At 38.9% G+C, this 20,257-nt stretch overlaps 2 protein-coding genes across 7 annotated transcripts in view; one reads left to right on the forward strand and one right to left on the reverse strand.

Annotated features, from left to right (window-relative positions):
* tmem198a (transmembrane protein 198a) overlaps window positions 1-1,210 on the reverse strand; it is a 39,162-nt gene extending 37,952 nt beyond the window's left edge. Inside the window, exons 1-2 of one of the 2 annotated variants that reach the window (XM_005918348.3) lie at window positions 629-1,210; window positions 104-174 (exon numbers count right to left, since the gene is read on the reverse strand). The gene's annotated coding sequence lies outside the window, so the exon portion shown is untranslated. The remainder of the gene's footprint in view (window positions 1-103; window positions 175-628) is intronic. The other variant, XM_005918347.3, reaches the window with a different exon arrangement.
* Window positions 1,211-2,774: 1,564 nt separating this feature from the next.
* On the forward strand, window positions 2,775-19,409 carry LOC102297556 (myc box-dependent-interacting protein 1). Of its 5 annotated transcripts, XM_042219156.1 has the most exons (20): window positions 2,775-3,131; window positions 3,916-3,996; window positions 4,169-4,223; window positions 4,342-4,436; window positions 5,113-5,208; window positions 5,385-5,495; window positions 5,626-5,718; window positions 6,107-6,192; window positions 6,327-6,402; window positions 6,835-6,890; window positions 7,695-7,739; window positions 8,857-8,926; window positions 9,406-9,528; window positions 9,755-9,838; window positions 11,660-11,680; window positions 14,732-15,121; window positions 15,647-15,739; window positions 16,544-16,618; window positions 16,710-16,811; window positions 16,904-19,409. In XM_042219156.1, exons 1-20 carry the CDS (start codon window positions 3,045-3,047, stop codon window positions 17,003-17,005), a joined length of 1,941 nt encoding a protein of 646 aa, XP_042075090.1. In that variant the 5' UTR covers window positions 2,775-3,044; the 3' UTR covers window positions 17,006-19,409. The 5 variants fall into 5 exon arrangements, with proteins under 5 accessions (XP_042075090.1, XP_042075091.1, XP_042075092.1 ...); XM_042219157.1 differs by lacking the exon at window positions 7,695-7,739 and having other exon boundaries at window positions 2,776-3,131; XM_042219158.1 differs by lacking the exon at window positions 9,755-9,838 and having other exon boundaries at window positions 2,778-3,131.
* The last annotated feature ends 848 nt before the right edge of the window (window positions 19,410-20,257 follow it).

Genomic DNA, 20,257 nt, shown 5'->3' on the forward strand with positions numbered 1-20,257 from the left:
AGATAGATAGATAGATAGATAGATAGATAGATAGATAGATAGATAGATAGATAGATAGATAGATAGATAGATAGATAGATAGATAGATAGAATGTGAACGCACGTGACTTCCATCGACCCTTCCGATCAATTGTGCTCCTCGTGTTTACATTCTGTCCAATCCAGTTATGCACACTGCAGTTAAAAACAGAGTTCAAGCTTTCACGTTACTAATTCCCACACATCATGAAGGATTCACATGGCTGTCACTGATATGCGACCTTTGAGTAGCCTCGAAGAGCTCGTGTTTTGTGTAAGAGCACTAAATGTTCCCTTAAGCAGCGGTTTGAATACAATAGAGGGAAAACAATAGCTTGAGCTGAGGGTCCTCCCTGTGTCTAATTTTCAAAAGCAATTACACTGATTGGCACAATGCCGTGGGCTACACAATTGGCTGTTGGAACCGCTTTAACATTTGGAAACATGGAGGGTTCTTTAATTACACTATTGGTAAGGTGCTGCATGTTATTTATGTATTTATTCTTATTACTGTTAATCTTGTGGCACTCTGTGGTTCCATAAAAAAATCAATGTGGTATGATAAAATAAAATAACTGCATTTTGTACTGAACAAAGAAAACTCACTCACCTCAGAAATGCAACATATTGGCGTGTTTTCCTTTTGTCATTCTATATTCAAAAGGGGGGAAGCATGTGAAAAGAAGAAGAAGAAGAAATCTGTTCTTGACGGTGTGGTCAGCTTAAAAACCCGACATCACGTCTTAATGAAGCGGGTTCGGTCCAAAGCCAGCGAGAAACTCCAGATAAAACCCTGAAGCGAAGATGAAAGAATGCTCAACTCCTCTTTCCTCTCCTCCACTCTTGGCTTCAATTTCTCACTTGCTGCCTGTCTTCCCTTGTCCAGACAGATACGTGGTTCATAGCCAGAGCCTCATGTAATATTAAACACCGATAATGGATCAGCGCATTGTGAAAAATAAATGCACTCTTACGGTTTTTTTAATTCCATGTTTACATCACGCACCCAATTATCTCCCTCCTAAACGAACAGTATGCGCGCTGCTTCCTTTGTGCTCCCCGTCTTTCTCACTCTCAGCGGATTGAACCATTCCCGCAGCACGAGAGGGGGGGAGGTGGATGGGTGCTCTATTCCTGTGATTATACGTGAACGAATGGGTTTGGTGACTCGTGGCCAAATGTTGTTATTGTCGGGGATAAAGAGCCCGGGAGATGGAGTGATGGGAGGGGGGAAAGGGAAGAGGAGGAGGAGAAAGTGAGAGAGAAGGAAAGAAGGAGACATTTACTGTAAAGCAGTTTGATGCAAAGGAGGGACAAAAGGGCACATTTTCTCTCTCTCTCTCTCTCTCTCTCTCTCCATTTTTTCTCTTTTTTTTTAAATTTCTTTTTGCCTGGTATATCATTACATGCAATATGAAATTAAACTGTATAATCGCTCCCTCTGGAACAGCTGCTTCCACACACTAAACCATTTTTCTTGTCATGTGTAAGTAGGATTTCTCCTTAAGCGGGCTCTCATGCTACATTATGCAACCAAGATATAATTACATCTAGTGTAATGGTAGAGAAAACACAAGTGCCGGCCTACTATTTCAATAGCCTTTCATGTTTGCTCTGCTGCCTGTGAGCTCCTTCAGCAAAAAATATAGTGTCAGTTCAGAACCTCGGAGAGCTCCGAGCCGGCACCAACAACCAGTGTAAATAAAGGGTTGCACTTTCTAATGGGTGGTTTGTTTGTTTTTTGTCTTTCTTTTTTGTCTTTTTTTTTAAATAAATAAATTAGATTTTTTTTTCTAAGCTATAAGTGTACCGCAGGAATATTTTAATAAAGTTTGCCAACTGGTACTATGCTCGGATTATTCTAAATATACCAAGAATAATATTTTGAGTTGCCCGTCTTCGTGAAAGTGGCTAGATTTACACAGTATCAGGCCTTTGCCTTGATTTTAGCAGCCTTTTGTCAAAATCAGAGAGCTAAGCGTGAAAGACCTTGCTTCTAGTGGTCTTATGTGGATGTATGTAGCGTGCTGATGGTGCCCCCTCCCGGAGAGAAATCATCATCGTGTCGGAGACGGGAGCCACGCATCTGAACCAGATAAAACCTGATGTAGTCCACGGTTGTTTGCGTTATTGTCAGATGATATTGATTTGGGATTAACTTCGTTTAATCATCCGTGAATGTGCGTGGAGAAGATCCTTGTAGTTGCGTTTTAAACTGAAACATATAAATACTTCTGCTCTATAGTTTGACTCCATTCCATTTGAAACCAAACACATCATTAAAATATTAACAAGAATAATTTTTAAATGAATGATTATAATAGTGAGTTACAAATGTTTACTCCTCGGGTCAGTTTACGCACAGCTGCTCCTTAGTAAAACCAGCCTCTCATGTTACCTATTACGTAACGATATATTAGCGGAGCTGGACGGACGAGTTTTGACGCGTTAATAAAACCGCGCATGCTCAAAGGTAGCCCTCTTGTTTATCGCCAGTTTGCTGGAAGTTATGAAAGTTTTGCTGAATGTTTAATTCTCGCAAAGCGAAGACATTGATGATCTCAAGACCTGACTTCGGGTCACGTATTTAAAAAGTCAAATTACAGATAGAAATGAAATTAAAAACGTTTGCTAAAGAACCTTTCTGGCTGTCAATTCAAAAACACGTCATTTTTCTTCACATTCCGCGTGTCGGCGGTTATTTTATTGTCTAATGATGTTTTAAAATGTCCCCGTGTGGACGCGCAGCATCTGTGCCTTTAAGATCATCTCTCACAGCATCCTCCTCCTCCTCTCCTGTCAGGGACGCGCACACACAGCAGTGCAATATTAGAGACTACAAGCTAGCTTTCTGCACACATATTTTCCCACAGGTACATCATAACCTCACACAACTACACCTGTCCTCGTTGTTTCTCAACTGGACATTGATGCATTTGCCTCAACAGTAACCGTAGCGGTCCCTCCGATCGTTATTGCTTTTATTCCCTTCCCTCCCGCATCCAAAGACTGATCTACGCTACAAGATGGCTGAGCTGAATTTGGGGAAGGGGCTCACTGCAGGGAAAGTGGCCAGTAACGTGCAGAAAAAACTAACCAGAGCGCAAGAAAAGGTAAGCGTGTCTCCCTTACGCGTTGCTGTGTGGTAAATTTATATCTCCGGCCCTCACGCCACGAAGCAGTAATGCCGCATCCTCCACAGAGGCGCAGTGTCGCATCACGACATCATCAAATAAGCGTGGAGTTTGCTGTATTTAAGGAAGAAGCTGTTTACTTGAAATAGGCTGCTCCCCTGCTTTAAAACACTGTCACACAGCGGACACGTACTGCAGTCAGATATGGTGTAGGCCCGCTCATGATCTAGCCTGATGTGTCTGGTATTTGAAGGCTTCTATCTAAACTGGCAGATGAGTGATGTTACTCAGTAAGGGGCATCATCTCATACGTTCTGAGGCCATTATTAAACGACCATGCTGCAATATGTGGACTATAGGTGGTAGAGGAGGCCACAGACTACGCTTTTAAACACCTGCACTTTGCGCTCAATATTTGGGAGGGGGCGCTATTTGTCCAGCTAAAGGTATTATAAAGCCTGCTGTAAGGCTAAAGATAGACAGAAAGCAGATACGGGTGCCTCCCTACATGCATACTATGTCTGTGTGAATGTTACCGAAGGGGGAAATTAGACTGTGTATAGAGATTTTGTCCCATCAATATGGCAAATATATAAAAAAAAAAAAAAAGACTTGCCATGTGTGTGTATGTTTCTGTTTTACATCGTCACTTCATGTTTCTAACCAAATGCAAAGACATACTATTGATTTTTGATGGCAAAACAGAAAGCTGCTGGGAATCAGTTGTACGATCTGATGTTTTCAATCATTATTTGTATGACAGGTTCTGCAGAAACTTGGCAAAGCAGACGAGACCAAAGATGTCGCTTTTGAAGAGGGAGTAATCAACTTCAACAAACAATATGTAAGAGTGCAGTTCAGTGACTCATGGAGTCATAATTAAACATTTTCTAGATATCAACAATAGTATGGCCTAAAATAGGATAAACTGTAGCCTGCATTGAGTCTGAATCCACAGCATATAATACACGATTGGCGTTTTTTGATGAGGCTCATATTTAGTGTTTCGTCCTCAGGCTGAAGGCAGCAAACTCCAGAGGGATTTAAGAGCATACCTCGAGGCTGTGAAAGGTGACAGGCATGAACACACAAGTCAATCCAGAGACACAAACACACAGAAACACACTTTCATTGGCGTATGAATACACACTAATATAAGCTAATGTAGAGGATGTATGCTTGTCCTTAGCCATGCATGAGTCCTCTAAGAACCTTCAAGCATGTCTAGCTGACATGTATGAGCAAGACTGGTACGGCAAGAATGAAGTGGACTCCATTGTGGAGGTGAGAAATACTTTTTACTATTTCTTTAAAAGCCATATTAAGTGAGTAGGTTATATGTGTGTACAGGATGTGTGCGCTTAGACATCCTGAAAGTTGTGTGATACAGGGGTTATACTTTTCTTGCCTTCGAGTATGTGTGCCCACTTAGTGCTGAGTGTTACAAGTCTGGTCGTCATGAGGTAAACGGAAGGATGTTCGCCAATCCTGTGTTATAAATGGTTTCAACTACACGAGTCCTCCAAGCTGATTAGAAAATAATAGAATAACCGCTCTTCTGAAATATTCAGGCTGTCCATCTCTGCAAGCAATTATAGTCCCACAGCATGAAAAACTGTACTGCTGCAGACTTTATATTATGCTGAATGTCGTAGAACCACGTCTGGTGAAAAATGTTGCAGAGATCCTTAAAATGTCCTCTAATTGTATTCTTGAGGTCATTTTTGATTAGCCACAAATAGCAAGAAGTCATTGCAATTAGCTAAAAGGCTTTTGCCTTAGTGAAGACCACAAGTCAAAATGATGCGACAGAGCTCCTGAAACAAGTTACAAAGTAAAGGAGAAATATATTCACATTGCATGCTACTCCAATATAAAATGTGCTCTGCAGGAGATTTGTCTCGTATAATGTTAAACAGTCTGTCTTGTGCCTGCTTCTGTACATTCCTTCATCTTGCAGGATTGTGATGTGCTTTGGACTGATTACCACCAGAAGCTGGTTGATCATGCTCTCATCTCCATGGATACTTACCTGGGCCAGTTCCCTGATATTAAGGTAAGTTAAGAGGTCGTGACCTCAACAAAAAATCGGTGGTCTTAAATGTTAATCCAGTGGCAGTGAGCGTCTCTTTTATCTATTGTGACCTTGCTGGAAAGCATGTTGTATGAATACTGAGCATTTCGATATAAATGAAGAAAGTGAATAATACATTTTTTTTTCTTTTTATTCAGACTCGTATAGCTAAAAGGGACAGGAAGCTGGTAGATTACGACAGTGCCAGGCATAACTATGCCGTGACACACAAAACCAAGAAAAAGGACGGGGGCATTAAAATTACTAAGGTAAAACAAATGCGCTGCGGTGTTTGTAATCACTCAGATGCAAAATTCAACAATTATTTTGTTTTTCAGTTCATTATTTAGGTGAATCAACATGTAAGAAACCTAAAAAATATATATGTTTGTTTTGTAGCCCTCATCCTTGTTGGAAAGGGCCACTCCAGGATGGGCTCAGGGTATCCTGTCTGCACACAACGTTGCCCAAAGCAGTCTTTCCAGGAGCCAGGTACATATTTACCTTATTCTACAATTGTAAGGAGTTTTCTGGTAACCCAGCAGTAAAATATATGTTACCATAACAAAGAAGTCAGTATGAGCTAGTTTCAGGAAGCCTTTCTAGAGATGATCCCTGTGTTTGTCTGTCCTCTCTGTTGATAATCTAATGAGGGCAAATTGAAAATGAGAACATCAAAAAGAACAAATCATATTAAGCACAATCAGTGGTGGAAGAGATGTTGTGCATACACACACACACACACACACACACACACACACACACACACACACACACACACACACACACACACACACACACACACACACACACAATGTATTTAATTCATTAGCAGAACATCTAACACACTTGCAAACATACTCTAATTCATTAATTTCAGGCTGAGGAGGAGCTAGAAAGGGCCCAGAAGGTGTTTGAGGAGATTAATGCTGACTTGCAAGAAGAGTTGCCGTCACTTTGGAACAGGTAGGGAATATGTGTTTTTGATTTTTCCTAAATGGATCAGTGCATTTCACTTTCTTCTGTGCTTATAGGCATATTAAATGAAGTCAAGCTGTTAATGCAGTCAGTGCTGTCTCTCTCTTCTCTGCCCTTTCTAGTCGTGTTGGGTTTTATGTCAGCACCTTCCAGAGTTTGGCTGGTTTTGAGGAGAAGTTTCACAAAGAAATGAGTCGGGTAGGAGTCTTCTATAAGCCTCTAGCAGTGATGGATTTAGATAAAGATTAGACGAGAGAAATGGATGCAGTATATCAGATAACAGTTCAGGCCAGACGAGGCCATCGACTATGTCAGCAGGGCCTGCAGCTGAATATAAAATCTGATCTAACCTTCCTTGTTTATCACCTAGTGCAAAGTGTGTTTTAATGTATTTCTGTTTTTTCCCTTGAAAGAGAAAAGTTTCTAAGTAATTTGTTTGGACCCGACGATGGAAACAAACTGTAGCAAACACACTTTACAATACATGGATAACAATATCTATTAGGAGGGTGCCTTTGCAGTGTAAAATATAAATCAAAGAAGGTGGCAAAGGAAATTTAATATTAATTAAATAAATAAATACATGATATAAAAATGTTTATCTTACACACCATCTTTCTGTCTCTACAGTTGGATCAGGATATGTATGACACCCTGGAGAAACTGGAGGAAACAGACACAACTAGGTTAGTGAGCAATGAGCCGTCATTTAAATCCTCTCAGGTACTTGGAAACTGCTTGTTTCATATTCTTTTTACATAAGAGGTTAAGCTTTAGGAGGGATCTGTGGAATTAAACAGATATCATTTTATTTTTCTATTTTAATTAGGGCTGTCTGCGTTAATCTTGTTAAAATGACGTTAACGCCATAACTAACTCGCTAACGGAGATTTGCCGCGTTAATGCAGTTATGGCGTTAACGTCATTTTAACGAGATTAACGCTGACAGCACTAATTTTAATCAAATTTTATTTTGATAAAATTGGGTTTTACACACCTGAGGTACTGGAAACATTTCAGATTACCTGAAACAGCTGCTTGAAAAAAAAATCCTGACAGTGATTTCAGAATGCTGAGCCTCATAAACTAGTTTACCTTAGGAAGAGCGCAAAGCCATTGTTTTTGATGCATAAATGAAGTGGGGAGGTTATTTATACATCTTTTTTTGTCCACACTGTTTATGAGCAGAGTTTTATTTTCATTTGTAAATCCTGCAGGTTCCAAAAATACCTCATTTTTTGATTAACATTAACAGCAAATAGAAGACGTTTCTATGAGTGCTTGTAAGGGATAAATATTTTAGAGTAATGTATGATCTTAACTGATTTATGTTGAAGGCTGATCTCTCTATTGCATCACTAATTTATGATGCATGTCTGAAGTGGTGCAATAATCTATCACTGTGAATCTTTTAGATTATTACACCACATATCAAAAACAGCAATGGATTAACTTAGAGCTACCCCTGAATCCCCCACCCCCCCTTTCAGCAAGACAGGTATCTGCGGCGCCTCATCATCAGGAGCAAATAGGAGGTAACTGGAAGCAGCTGGGGTAACAATGATGAAACAACTGTTGTCTGTCTGTCCAACTGACCTGTCTGTTGAGCTAGCGTGTATGTTAGTCAGTCTGCAGACTTGGGAGTTTTCAGAGGACTGGATGCTTGATTTGTGCAAGTGATTTCAAAGAAGTACTTTTGGATCGGAAAGTTTCGTGCTCAGAGCTGCAGATAGAGTTGAGTAGACCTGTGTTTCTTATATGCTGCGCCACGCAAGACTGTCACTGTTAGCAACAGTTATGCTGTCTTTCACCATAAGGTAGAAGGTGAATTTTCAGTCGGTCCTGCATTAGTCAGTAGTGTTCAATGTTTTCAAGCCAAGTGGAAACCAAGGAACTGAAATCCAACAATAGAGCAAAGGTCCATCATAAAAACTATGGACCAAAATAAATTAGAGAAGATTAAAATGACTAAATTGTAGATATATAAACATGCATTGTCTTTGTAGGATCCATAAGTGAACACACATCAGTGGAGCTGCAGCTTCTGTCTGTGGTAAAATGACTTAGCATACATATTCAGAGATGCTGAGACAAAATAAGCCTGGATCTTAGGGGGGACCCTGGAGTTCTGGAGCTCCAGAATTGTTGTCTTTCCCTGAATCCTAAACACCAAATTCCTTGATGTGTTTGACATTCCAAAACGTACCTCTCACTGCCATCTAAAACAGCCAGTGTACAAAATCACCTGTTGCAGCTTTAAGTTACAGGTATATGTCAACGTTTTTTTAATATCTGCAGCTCTGGAGCAGCTTTTATCCACTTTAGAGCATCTTCTCTGTAACAGGAGTTGCCTCTATCACTGCTCGCTTGTGACGATTTACTGGAGGCACAAACAAAGCCTGCTTGCATGAGAGGAGAGGACTTGAAACCATGAAAGGGGACTCACTTTTCTTGCATGACAGCTTTTCTAACACTTTCAGCTTGAAATCTTGCAGTGCATGTCTTGTAACCCTTCTTACAATCTTGTGTTTTAGCATTTAGCTGCTTCTTTAACCTCGGCGCTTTTATCTCATATCTTTTGCCGTCTTCATTGCTTTCTCTGTAATTTGTTTTCTTTTCTTCTCCCTCTTTCTCTCTATCTTGTTTACTCAGCGGTAAAGAGGCATCTAACCACACTCTCAGGCCAGGAGGACCACCCCCGATCCCCAAATCCCCATCCAAGGTAGACAAACAGTGTCTCACACACACACAGTGATGTTTTCTCTTTGTTCAGAATACACAGAGGATCATTTAGTGTTTTAGTTTCTGGGGAGCCATCATCACTTACACCGAGGGTTGCCATACCTGTGGATTTTGGGCTGTAAGTGGTTTATTTGTTTGTTTGTTTTTTCAAAACATTTTTTTTCATTTGTTTTTAAATTCAGGTCAACTCTTTGTGATCGGCAATAGAACCCCAGTTTAGGCTATTATCGTATATGTAAACACATTCACGGCTTCATGGTAAAGTTTTTGTGAGACTATCGTAGAAATTATTTATGTTGATTCATCTGGCATGTACTTCAAAACAAATGAATACAAAATATAATTTGCACATTCCGACAAAATTGAACTGCATAATATGAATTTTGCATTCATAACAGCAAAGTCCAATTGATTTGTCTAGTTGAAGGAATTAATTACTGCCTTTTTTCTATATTCTAGCTCAGACCAGCAGTGCCTCCTCCACCCAAGGTGACACCATCTAAAGAGCTAAAAACAGAGAATATCATCAACCTTTTTGATGCTGCAGCTACTCCTGATATCAACGTCACCTCCCCTACAGAGGTCAGTGAGCAGCTGCTGTCGATGAACCCTTTAGCTTTCCCCTTTTCTGTGCAGGTCAGAACACCCGTTTCTGATCTGCCCCTCCTCTAATTTCTTCTATTCTATTCTATTCTATTCTATTCTATTCTATTCTATTCTATTCTGTCTTTTCAATTCTGTCCTTATCCCCCCCTCCCACTGTTGTGCCCAATTAGCCAATGAGCCCTCCTGTTCCTGTTGTTATCAGTTTGACAGTCCTGCAGTGAGCAACCTGTTGGACATGGACCTGGATTCTTTCAGTGCAGCAACCAAAGCCTCCACGGTCACACAGGTGGATGATTCACGGCATGAAGATAAAGATCCTAGAGACCCTCTCTCTTTTAAGATATGTCAGTCTTCACAAGAGGTTTTAGTTTCTATTCAGACAGAATTTAAGTTCATTTCATGATATTTAATTCCAAATGAACTGAGTTAAAGAATGAGATGTCCAATGAAGGATTAGCCAACAACATCTGCCATTGCCAGTGTGGTTGGTTCACTTTAAATATGCTGAAATAAGCTTGATAGGTCTGAATAGAAATTGAAATCACTTGGTAAGCGTGGCATAGTTTGAAGTGTTGCCTGCTCTGCTTCTTTCCAAAATACCAAAAAAGAGTTAGATGAAGGCATGATGACCTGTAGACACCTGCCTCTAGTGTACACTTCTTCCTGCTTTAGCACTTTCCATGGATCACTCATGGCATGAACTGCAGACTACAGCCCTGCTTTGCTGTTCTTTCTTGGTCCCCAAGACTGTACAAATTTTCAATAACCTAAACGTTCCTCATGTTACTGGGAAGTTGCTTTTATTCTTTCAAATACTTAAATGATCTATTTTTGTTTGGCTTATACTATGCATGGTATTGATCAAAGTTACTACATGCCATTACTTGTGATTTACATAGCTTGAAAGACAGGAAGCTTGCAATGACAAACCCATACATTTTAAATTCCCCACTCTGAAGCCCAGTGTATAGAGCTTTTTAACCCATTTCAGTTAATTGTTTTGGTTTTAAAGTACACATAATGTATAATTAAACTAAAATTAGCAGAGTTACAGTTAGTTTGTGAAAACGTTAAACATCCAACATGCCAAAAGATATTTTTTCACGAAAGTACATGATGAGCAAACCAAAACTACAGTACAGTAAAAATATTGATCTGGTGAAAAGCTACGAATCACTGATAATTAATATCAGAAATGCTCCTGTGAAGTGCACAGAAGTACATAGAGCGCAGTTATAGTTTGACTATATATTCATTAATCATTATACTAGTGGTAGTATAATATTCACTTTAGTTCAATTCTGTTCAAGTTCATGCGTATAGCCCCAAATCACAAGAGTTATTGCCTCAAATGAGAGATAAAATCTTTTATCTTAATATTTTCCTTAATCCCTTTATATGTATGTATATATATTTTTTAAAGAACCTCCAATATAAGAGAGAAAACCCCCAAAATCAGATGACCCCATATGAGCAAGCAAGGAGACAGTGGGAAAGAAAAACTCCCTTTCAACAGGAAGAAATCTGAGCAGAACCAGGCTCAGAGGGGAAGCCATCTGCTATTGCTGGTTGGGGGGCCCTACAATGCCAAGGCTATAATTCATAATCAATTAACAGAAGGCTTTTTTTAAGATGCTTGAGTTAAAGCTAAAAGTTAACACGTCAATTATCATTTTAATTTTAATCATATTGCCTATATTTGTATACTGAGGCAAAATTACAAAAAATGTAATTGTGGACCTAACTGTGGATTCCCTAATGCTCTTGCTATGCTCTATGACTTAGTTTTACAGGCTGCCAAATCTTAATGTTAAAATATTGTCCTCTGTTCCAAGTGACATTGTTATCCATTGGTCTGAGAGTGTTGTTAGTTTTTAACACAATTAAATAATATACTAATATATTTAACAAATCTACCCCTTCAGACTTCACACATCAGTTAATACTTTACCACATAGTGCTTGTACAGTTGTTCTGCTGGAGATCTTATGCTATGGGCTTGTAGCTCTAGAGCATGGGGCGTGTCTTATTGAATGTAAAAGGCAAAAGCAACAACACTGTAAAGTATTCTGCTCTTCGTATTTATTACTTCCTTTGTTTTCCACAGCCTGCAAACTGGGACTCATGGGTAAGCCATCTATACTGATGCTAAAAAAAAATGTGCAACAGTAATTAGCAAAAAATCTAATTATCATCATCTTCATCAATACTTATTTCTATTTTTTTCTAGTAACCATCAGTTTAATAACAGTCATACATTATAGAAGCCCCGCTCCTATTATGCCTTTTCTATTACAGCTTTTCTGTTTAGCAAGCTTTTCAATACACTGACCTCTTTCATTTGTCTGTCCCAAATCTGTTTGTGCATTGTCTTTGTGTCTGCAGTGCGTGATTTGATAGACACTGAAGATATTGTTGAACAGCACAAATGGAGCTTGTGAATGAGTTTGAGTCAATTCAGTTCCAAGTTGACATTTCATACAGTTATACATACTGAGTCCATATAATTAGTGTCTTGTGTGCAGTCCACAATTAAAATCACTCTTTTTCTTTTGCCTCCTGAAAACACCACTGACCTTTAAAAGCCCCAGTGTACCCAGTGTTTTATGGTAAATTCTAATGTAAAAGTGAAACATAATATTAATAGTGAAAAATATTTTCTGTGGTTTGAAATCATTTGCAACTGAATTGACTTATTTCCTTTCTGTTTCCCTTCACATGCTGTACCTGTATGTTCACATGTCAAACTGATAGAACATGTAGCCTTTACATGTTATTTTCATGGTTCATGTGACACACAGGGATCTTTTGTGTTCTCAAAGTTTAGTGAAGTTGCTCACGCTTGCTGTGGATTGTGTTATACAAACGAGTCTGGTAAACTAACAAGAGCTACTGGGCAACTTCACAAAGCCTTTTTTCGTAGCTTGGCCTTTTGACCATTAACCTACGTTTTTGTTCGTCCCTCTCGCTGTAAGAGAGACGTGTCTCAACAATCATGGAGTTTTGCTATATTTGAGGCTGAGGCAAAGCAGTGATGGCTCAGAAAGGACTGACATGTCTACTCTTACAAAGCTTCCTTCCTCTTTCTCCATCTGAACATAGCCTTGGATTAGAAACCATGCTTGCTAACCACACACAGAAGATCCAACATCTATCTTCTGATGGGAAAAAGCTGACAGCTTTTATGTTTTTGCCTTCTACTGCCACCCTTCCTTAACCCTCATCTGTCTTTTGATTTAATCTGAACCTTTTCTGTAAAGGTTGGTACTTCCACATCAATCTTCATGGGCTTTATGGTAATTATGATGATAATGCTTGTGAGCAATGACATATTCTGATCTCCCATGGTCCTGTTTCTGCTCAATTAAGATACATTTCTTTATTTTTATCTTTAAATATTACCAATTATTTTGATAAGGATAATACTTATCGCTGTTCAAATCCCTTCAAAAGACCATTCTCATTTTGCAAGAGTTTTAGCCCCTTATTTAACATTAAGTACAGCCCTGTTTCCAAATGAAGATTGAATATTTTAAAAAAAGTCAAGCCAAAACCAAAAAGTGTAAAATAACAATAAAGAACTATTCTGTTCTGTTCTATTCTATTCTATTTATTCTATTTAAGAATATGAATGTTGTCAGAATTTTCTCAAAAAAAGACACATTATGTGACACATTAAAAGAAATACACTCCATACTCTATACACAAGGGATTGTGCTAAAATACGATATTGAATGGCCATGTTTTTGGGGCTCTCAAGCCATGCAGAGCCCATATAGGGCTCAAGAACATTTCTGAAAACTGCTGTCAGTCTTAAAACAACATATAGCCTAAAGAAAATCAACAAATCTCTCCACCTTCTACTGTGAACGTAAATAAGACCAAGACGTATTAGAAAACTGTCCTGTGAACCAAGATTTCAAAATGCTTAACAGTCTTTGGACAATGTGACATGCCATGTCCCCAATTTTCATGATAGTCACACAAACAAAAAAAGATTGTGGTACATTAGTACAGGTACAGTACCGGTACACGTTAACTTCCATGCCATGTACGGCAGCGGTCCCCAACCCCCGGGCCGGTCCGTGAGTCGTTTGGTACCGCGAGAGTTGAAGCTCGGGTGTGAAATTCTGGGTTTTTATCATTAACTCGGTTTCCCTGGGTCTTTTCCCATGTTGTAGTTGTGTGTCTTATTTTGAAAGAAATATTTCCGTGTTACCATAGTGACCAGAGAGCATTAAGGGGCAGAGAGGAGGATGTTACTCTCAATGTTGTTGGTGCATTTCAGGAGGATGCTGCTAATAAAGTTACACAATTATTATTATAATAATAATAATTTATTATTATACTTACAAAATTCCACAGTTTTTGTCTTGGTCGCATCATTTTATTTTGTTGTATTTATCCGCGACACCTTAAAAGCCGGTCCGTGAAAATATTGTCTGACATTAAACTGGTCCGTGGCGCAAAAAAGGTTGTGGACCGCTGATGTACGGGACCATTAATGCTGAATGATATATACAGGTTTTATGCTGGTAGACAGACAATGTCATACACAGTTAGCTTATTTCACCTGGACAATGCCGAGCGTCTGTTTGTACAGATTCTATCAGCGTGGCTTTGTAGCATGAGTCCAGGTGCAAAACTTGCTTGCCTGCAGTCTAGACCTGATGAGCAACTAAAACCCTTTATCGGGAAAGAATAGAAAACATTTGCCTTTGCAAAATACAACAGTTGGTCAATTTCCAAATGCTTACAGTGTTCTTTAAAGACAAAGTGAAAACTATCATCCTTTGGAAACAGAGAAGTATTTTGGCTACATCAATATGGCCAGTATAAGATTTAGTAAAAGATAGTTGTTACATTAAGGGCTAAAACATTCAAAATCACTTGTATGACCTGTTAGTATTTAAACATTTCAAACTCCCTCCTTTCTTTCTTATGAATGTACCTCTTCTAAATTAATTTAGTTACACTTTAAAAAAATATCAAACCCCTTTCTACATTAACAATACTTTACTTTTATTATTAGTCTTAAACTGGTCATACAACATCTCCAGCTTTCTCTTATTTTTAATTCTTCTTGATCCCATTTGATTTATGAAGCCCTTAGAATATCCAGAAGGTAAAATATCTCTTGTGCCCTCTGACTCCTTGAAACCTGACCCTTGCCCTTCAGCCTGAGGACAGTGGTGCCCCAGAAGAAGCGACCACACAGCACTATGACCCTGTGGCTGCTGCTACAGAGGCCTGGGGGGATGATGGTTCGCAGCCTGTCCACTATGATCCCATCACAGCTGCTACAGAGGGCTGGGGGGATGACGGAACCCAGCCAGTTCGCTATGACCCTTTGGCTGCAGCTCAAGAGGGATGGGGGGATGATGGAAACCAGCCGGTTGATTATGACACCGTAGCTGAAGCCCAAGAGGGCTGGGGCGATGAGGAAAGCCAACCAGTCGCAGAGGTGCCTGCCACAGACTATGAAACACCTGCAGATGAGGCTCCAGCAGACGCAGTTGAGGAGGAAGCCCCCCCAGCTGCTGCTGTGTTGGATAATGAAGCGGGTCAGGTAACCAAGGAGAGAAAAAAATATAGAGATGCATCTGGATGAAAATGATGGATGCATCGACTCTTAAGAAAGAGGTTTGAGCATGGGGTACTGGAGAGAAAAAGATCATGTGAATAAAAGGTGGCAGATGGAGAAATCTTGACATGGAAAGATTTAGGATGCATCTGGACCTGAAGCATGGATGCATCAAATGTGATAAAGAGGGCAAGTTGAAAATAAATTGTTGAGGGAAGGAAAAGAATAGCAACATCTGCTTCTCTACACTCAGTTAATCCCAGTCACTGCTAATCCACACACATAGTATTCTGTGCAAAAGCTTTATTGCAACTGTACAGTAGTATTTAATCTTGCATCTGTGCAGCATGCCTGTAATAACAAGGACTTTGCTGTTTAGGCTTTTCTGCTTGTCTTTGTCTCGTGTTGTCTGTTTCTTCTTTCTTTCATTCTTTGCCCCTCTTTAATTTAAGGTTTTATCCGTCTCACCTTTTAACCTCTCTTGTTATTTATCTTTCTCTCTGCTACCAGGGAGACTCTGCAGCAGCTGCAGCAGCTGAACCAGCTACACCAACTGCACCGGCTGCACCAGTAGTGGAAGAAGACGCAAAGGAGGAAGAGGAGGTGAGCGCAAGAGTTTAATTTATAATATGTAGTGATTGCTATAATTAACTTAGAGCTGCATTTTTTTATGTAACAAAAACGACCCTGACTTTTCTGGATTTTATATTTATTCTGTTATTTATGGAGATTGTGGCACCAACAAAATGACAAGAGGCTAAGATAGAGTTGGCAGTGCTGATGTTAAGATTTTTTACTGGGTGAACAGGATTAAAAATTAGTGTATCAAAGCAACAGTTCAGGTTGAGAGGTTTGGAAATAAAAGTAAAAGAGGCAAGGCTGAACATGTTCAGGGGAGAAATAGTGGATATATCGAAGAATTTTGGAGATGGAGCTGCCAAGAAAGGAAAAGAGGAAGACCTCAGAGAATATTCATGGATGCTGTGAAGGAGGACCTGCAGAGGGTTGGTGTGAAAGAAGAGGATGCTAGAGATAGGATGACATGGAGCAGATGATCGGCTGTTTCTACTCCTAAAGGACCAGTTGAAAGACAAAGTGATGCACATTGTAAACCTTATACTTGGCAATGGGTTTTTTTTAGGTAACTACATTTGTCTTTTAACGAATCAACTATACAATAAAAGACAAAGTGCATCCTTCTATCTCATTAGTCACAAAATAATATATCTGATGAGGTCGTTATTTTGTTTGAAAAAGACAGGTAGTAAAATTCTGCCATCAGATTTTCTTTTCACTTTTTAACAACATAAGATTTAATGGACATGTATGTGGTGAAAGGTGAAATGTTACTATTTAAATAATGTATCCATAAATTAAGCATTTTTTTTAAATGTATTTATTGTCCAGACACCTGCAGTAGCAGCAGAATCAACAGAAGTAGCATCAGAATCTGCAGAGATGCCTCCTGGCTTTCTGTTCAAGGTAAAACAGGAGACCAAATGGGAAAACCTAAAAGTGTAAAATGTATTTTGTTTATACGACGATAACTCACGTTAGCATTTATATACAATAGGTCCAAGTGATGCACGATTATGCTGCCAATGACACAGATGAACTGGAGATGAAGGCCGGTGACGTGGTGCTAGTAGTGACTTTTGACAACCCCGAAGAACAGGTAAACTCAAAATTCAAACGCGTACTCATGTGCTTTTGTGCCACAGAAACACTGACACTGTTATCTGATTGCTTGCATGTTTGTGTGCTTAGGATGAAGGCTGGCTGATGGGAGTAAAGCAAGACGACTGGCAGCAAAACAAAGAAAATGGCACTAAAGGAGTATTTCCCGAAAACTTTACCCAGAGGCTGTGAGGCTGCCTCTTATCTACAAGAGGACAGGACCGCAGTCCGGCTCTTTCTTTATGTTTCTCTTCCTCTTGCCCATTTTCCCTTTCTTGCCCTGATACTGTATCTTTCCTAGGACTTTGGCCATAAAAGCAGAGCTGTCACAGCCCTGGATGAAATCATGCATTTCTAAGGTCTGCTACACTGTGCTAAAAGGGGATGTTGGCATTTCTGTGGATTTCTGCCAACATTTACAAATTACAGATGTAGCCATTTCACAGGTTTCACTTTCAGCAGTTTTTCTCTGCAATTACCTGATATTTGAGGAAGTGATTGGAGACTCGAGCTCATACTGAATAAATGCAAGGATGGTGATTCCTGAAATGGTTGCAGCTGAAATGGCATTAAAATCTTTTATCCTTGATCACTCGTCATCATGCGAAAGATGTTGACTGAGATGTTTTAATCTGGGAATGAGATATCAAGGACCGTTTGTAGTTAGTATGATGTCAGGTGTAGCAGAGCGTCTTACACCCACGTCAGTCTAAAAAGCAAAAGGTAAAAACACTTCACTTTAGTAGAAACAGTCACTAAGCAGATTAAAACGCTGAAAAAATCGAACCAACTCCTAGCTTGCAACTTCACTTTCCTTCTAACTTTGAACTTACATGGTACTGAAACCTCATCAGCCCAGCAGCAGATCTTTAACTAGGACTGGAGTTCTCAGATTAGTGATCACACTCCTGATAAACTGCATTGGATAAAACCTGTCCTTTATCCCTATTTTAACTGTTTACTTATAGAAGATTGGCCCTTGGTTGTTGTATTAGTTTAGACTCTGTGGTGGTATAGGTAGTATGAACCTGTTGTTAAAATCCAAATAAATACATATATGTTGTTAACTGATCAACATATTACTGGATTTACATTGCTGGACAACAGTCAAGTAAACAAGGAATCCATAATTATGATTTCTGGTCTGGGAGTCTCATATGGTATTAATGACTAATTGATAAATTATTTTTGACTGTTGTTGTTTTTTTGTTTGTTTTTTTACCTTATCAAGCGATTTCAAATATGCATTAGCCTGGCTTGCTAAAAGCTAGCCTACAAAATACAGAAATAAGAAACTGCTACTGGTAGTATAATAGTTTATAGATATGGCAACACCCTTATACTAATCAAATATATATAATAACTGAGCCAGCCTCACTAACTAAATAAATAAATAAATGTGCCGAAAACAGTTCCCTCTGTTTGCAAAGAGACTATTTAACTCACATGCAGATGATTATGAATATGCACCAGAGCAACTTCTTTTATTTTTATATGCTGCCAAGCAATGATTACATATAGCCTAATGTAACTATGTCAACAGAATTGCCAACTGAGGATGATATGGAGTGTTTTGTACTTCTGTAAGGTTTACTGCTCTCGACGTAGCCGCGTAGGTAGTTAAAACTATCTCACATTCAGTCATTCATTCAGTCACTGAATTAACAGCGATTCTCATGATGTTATTAACATGTAATAAGTCTGAGAGAAAATGTACGTGTGTACGATTGTATGTGTGTGTGTTTATGAGTTGTTTGAGATCAGAAATCTTTATCTATAGGCTATTGTTATTGGATGATACCACCGCCACAACCTACCAGGGGAAGTTTTTCTGACCGGACAAGGGCAACTCAAATGTATTTGGGCCTTTTTCCACTGGCTGGTATTACGGTTCCAGGTGTTATTGTGCATTTGTTGTGTATAAGTGTAATTTTACCAAGCTGTGATGACAGATACATATTCTATAAAGACATTCATATTGTATGTGTGTTACTGTGTGCATGCTGACTTCCCATGTGTTGTTGTGTGAACACCCTTAATTTAAGACAGTGATACTTGGGTCACTTTTGAGGCAGTTGAAACAAGGTATTTATTTTTATTTTTTTATGTGTTTTGTTAAACTTTATAAGATGGTGGTGGGCAGTCACGGTGTGTGTTTTTCTGCCATTCTCTTTCAAATCAGTCCTGATTATTACTGCTGGTTGCCCATCAGCCTTGCCTCAAAATGTTGCTAGGTATCGTGGTCCAAACAGAGCTAATTACATGGAGGCTTGTCACATAAAGACAAATTCCAAGCAACCAGACACAAGTGGACTTTTTCGAATGGTTTTCAGTATTTTTAAACCACTTTGGACTGCATTTCTTTCTTTTGTTCATGTATATTTAAAATGCCTTATAACACGTGAGAACAACAGCTTCACATTAAGGCAAATTAATCACTATTTCTTTTCCCTTTTTTGTATAAATTGGTCATGTTTACCTGAGTCTGGCTCTGTATTTGTCTTTATGTAACACTCTCCTATGTTGAGCTATGGGGTATGACACAAAGGACTTTCCTGTACCTAACTGACCAATATTAAAGATAAAAAATATAATAGCTACTTGTCTGTGGTTCTTATTTATTAAATGTACAGTACCTTACAGTTCCTACTAAATTTATCATGCCAACACTGAGTGTAAGATGTGGCATAAACCTTACAATATTTTTAATTAACAAAATTGCTACTTACTAAAAGAATTTTTTGTTCTGTTAACTGGTTAATCCACCAATTTGTTCAAATCAAAATTATATTTTAAATGTTATTAATGCCGGCTTTAAAATTTGGTTATAAAAACACACTTTGTTCTTTGTCTAATAAATAACTATATATAGATAGATGGGAACAAAAAACAGTTCTCCCTCTGCTCATTATTTGCGATCATTGGTCATGTGAACAAAGTGAACAAAATTTTAAAGTACTTCTCACTAATTCATGTTTTTTTCTTCAGCTAAGAAAAACAAATTGTGTTCAGCGTGTTGTTCTTCATGACATCCATCCATCTACTTCATTCCATTAGGTAAAGAAGCAGGCTACATCCTGGACAGGTTCCCAGTCTGGTGCAGGGCTGAGAAAGAAACAGACAAACCTCCATTCTTACATTCACACCTACAGCCAGTTCTTTCTTCTTCTTGCTTCTCTGCAAATACTGAAGCATCCAGCAGGGGGTACTGTGCTCACTGACTAATTTCCTATCCTGGAAAAAAGAAAAAGCTTTCAGGCATCAAGGGGAGGAAAGAGGAGCTTTGCTGAGAGCTGCTGTCCTTGGTACTGAAACCAAACAGCAGCCCACCCTAACCACAGCTGCTGTTATATTAAGTTATAGATGTATCACTTCATAAAGTGACCAATAGGTTATTTATGTTTTATCTATGAAATCCTTTTGCTAGTCCATTTTGTTAGCATA

This window comes from Haplochromis burtoni, unplaced genomic scaffold, assembly GCF_018398535.1.
Source record: "Haplochromis burtoni strain Fernald_Lab_line unplaced genomic scaffold, NCSU_Asbu1 Contig_29, whole genome shotgun sequence".
In the NCBI taxonomy this organism is placed as follows: Eukaryota; Metazoa; Chordata; class Actinopteri; order Cichliformes; family Cichlidae; genus Haplochromis; species Haplochromis burtoni.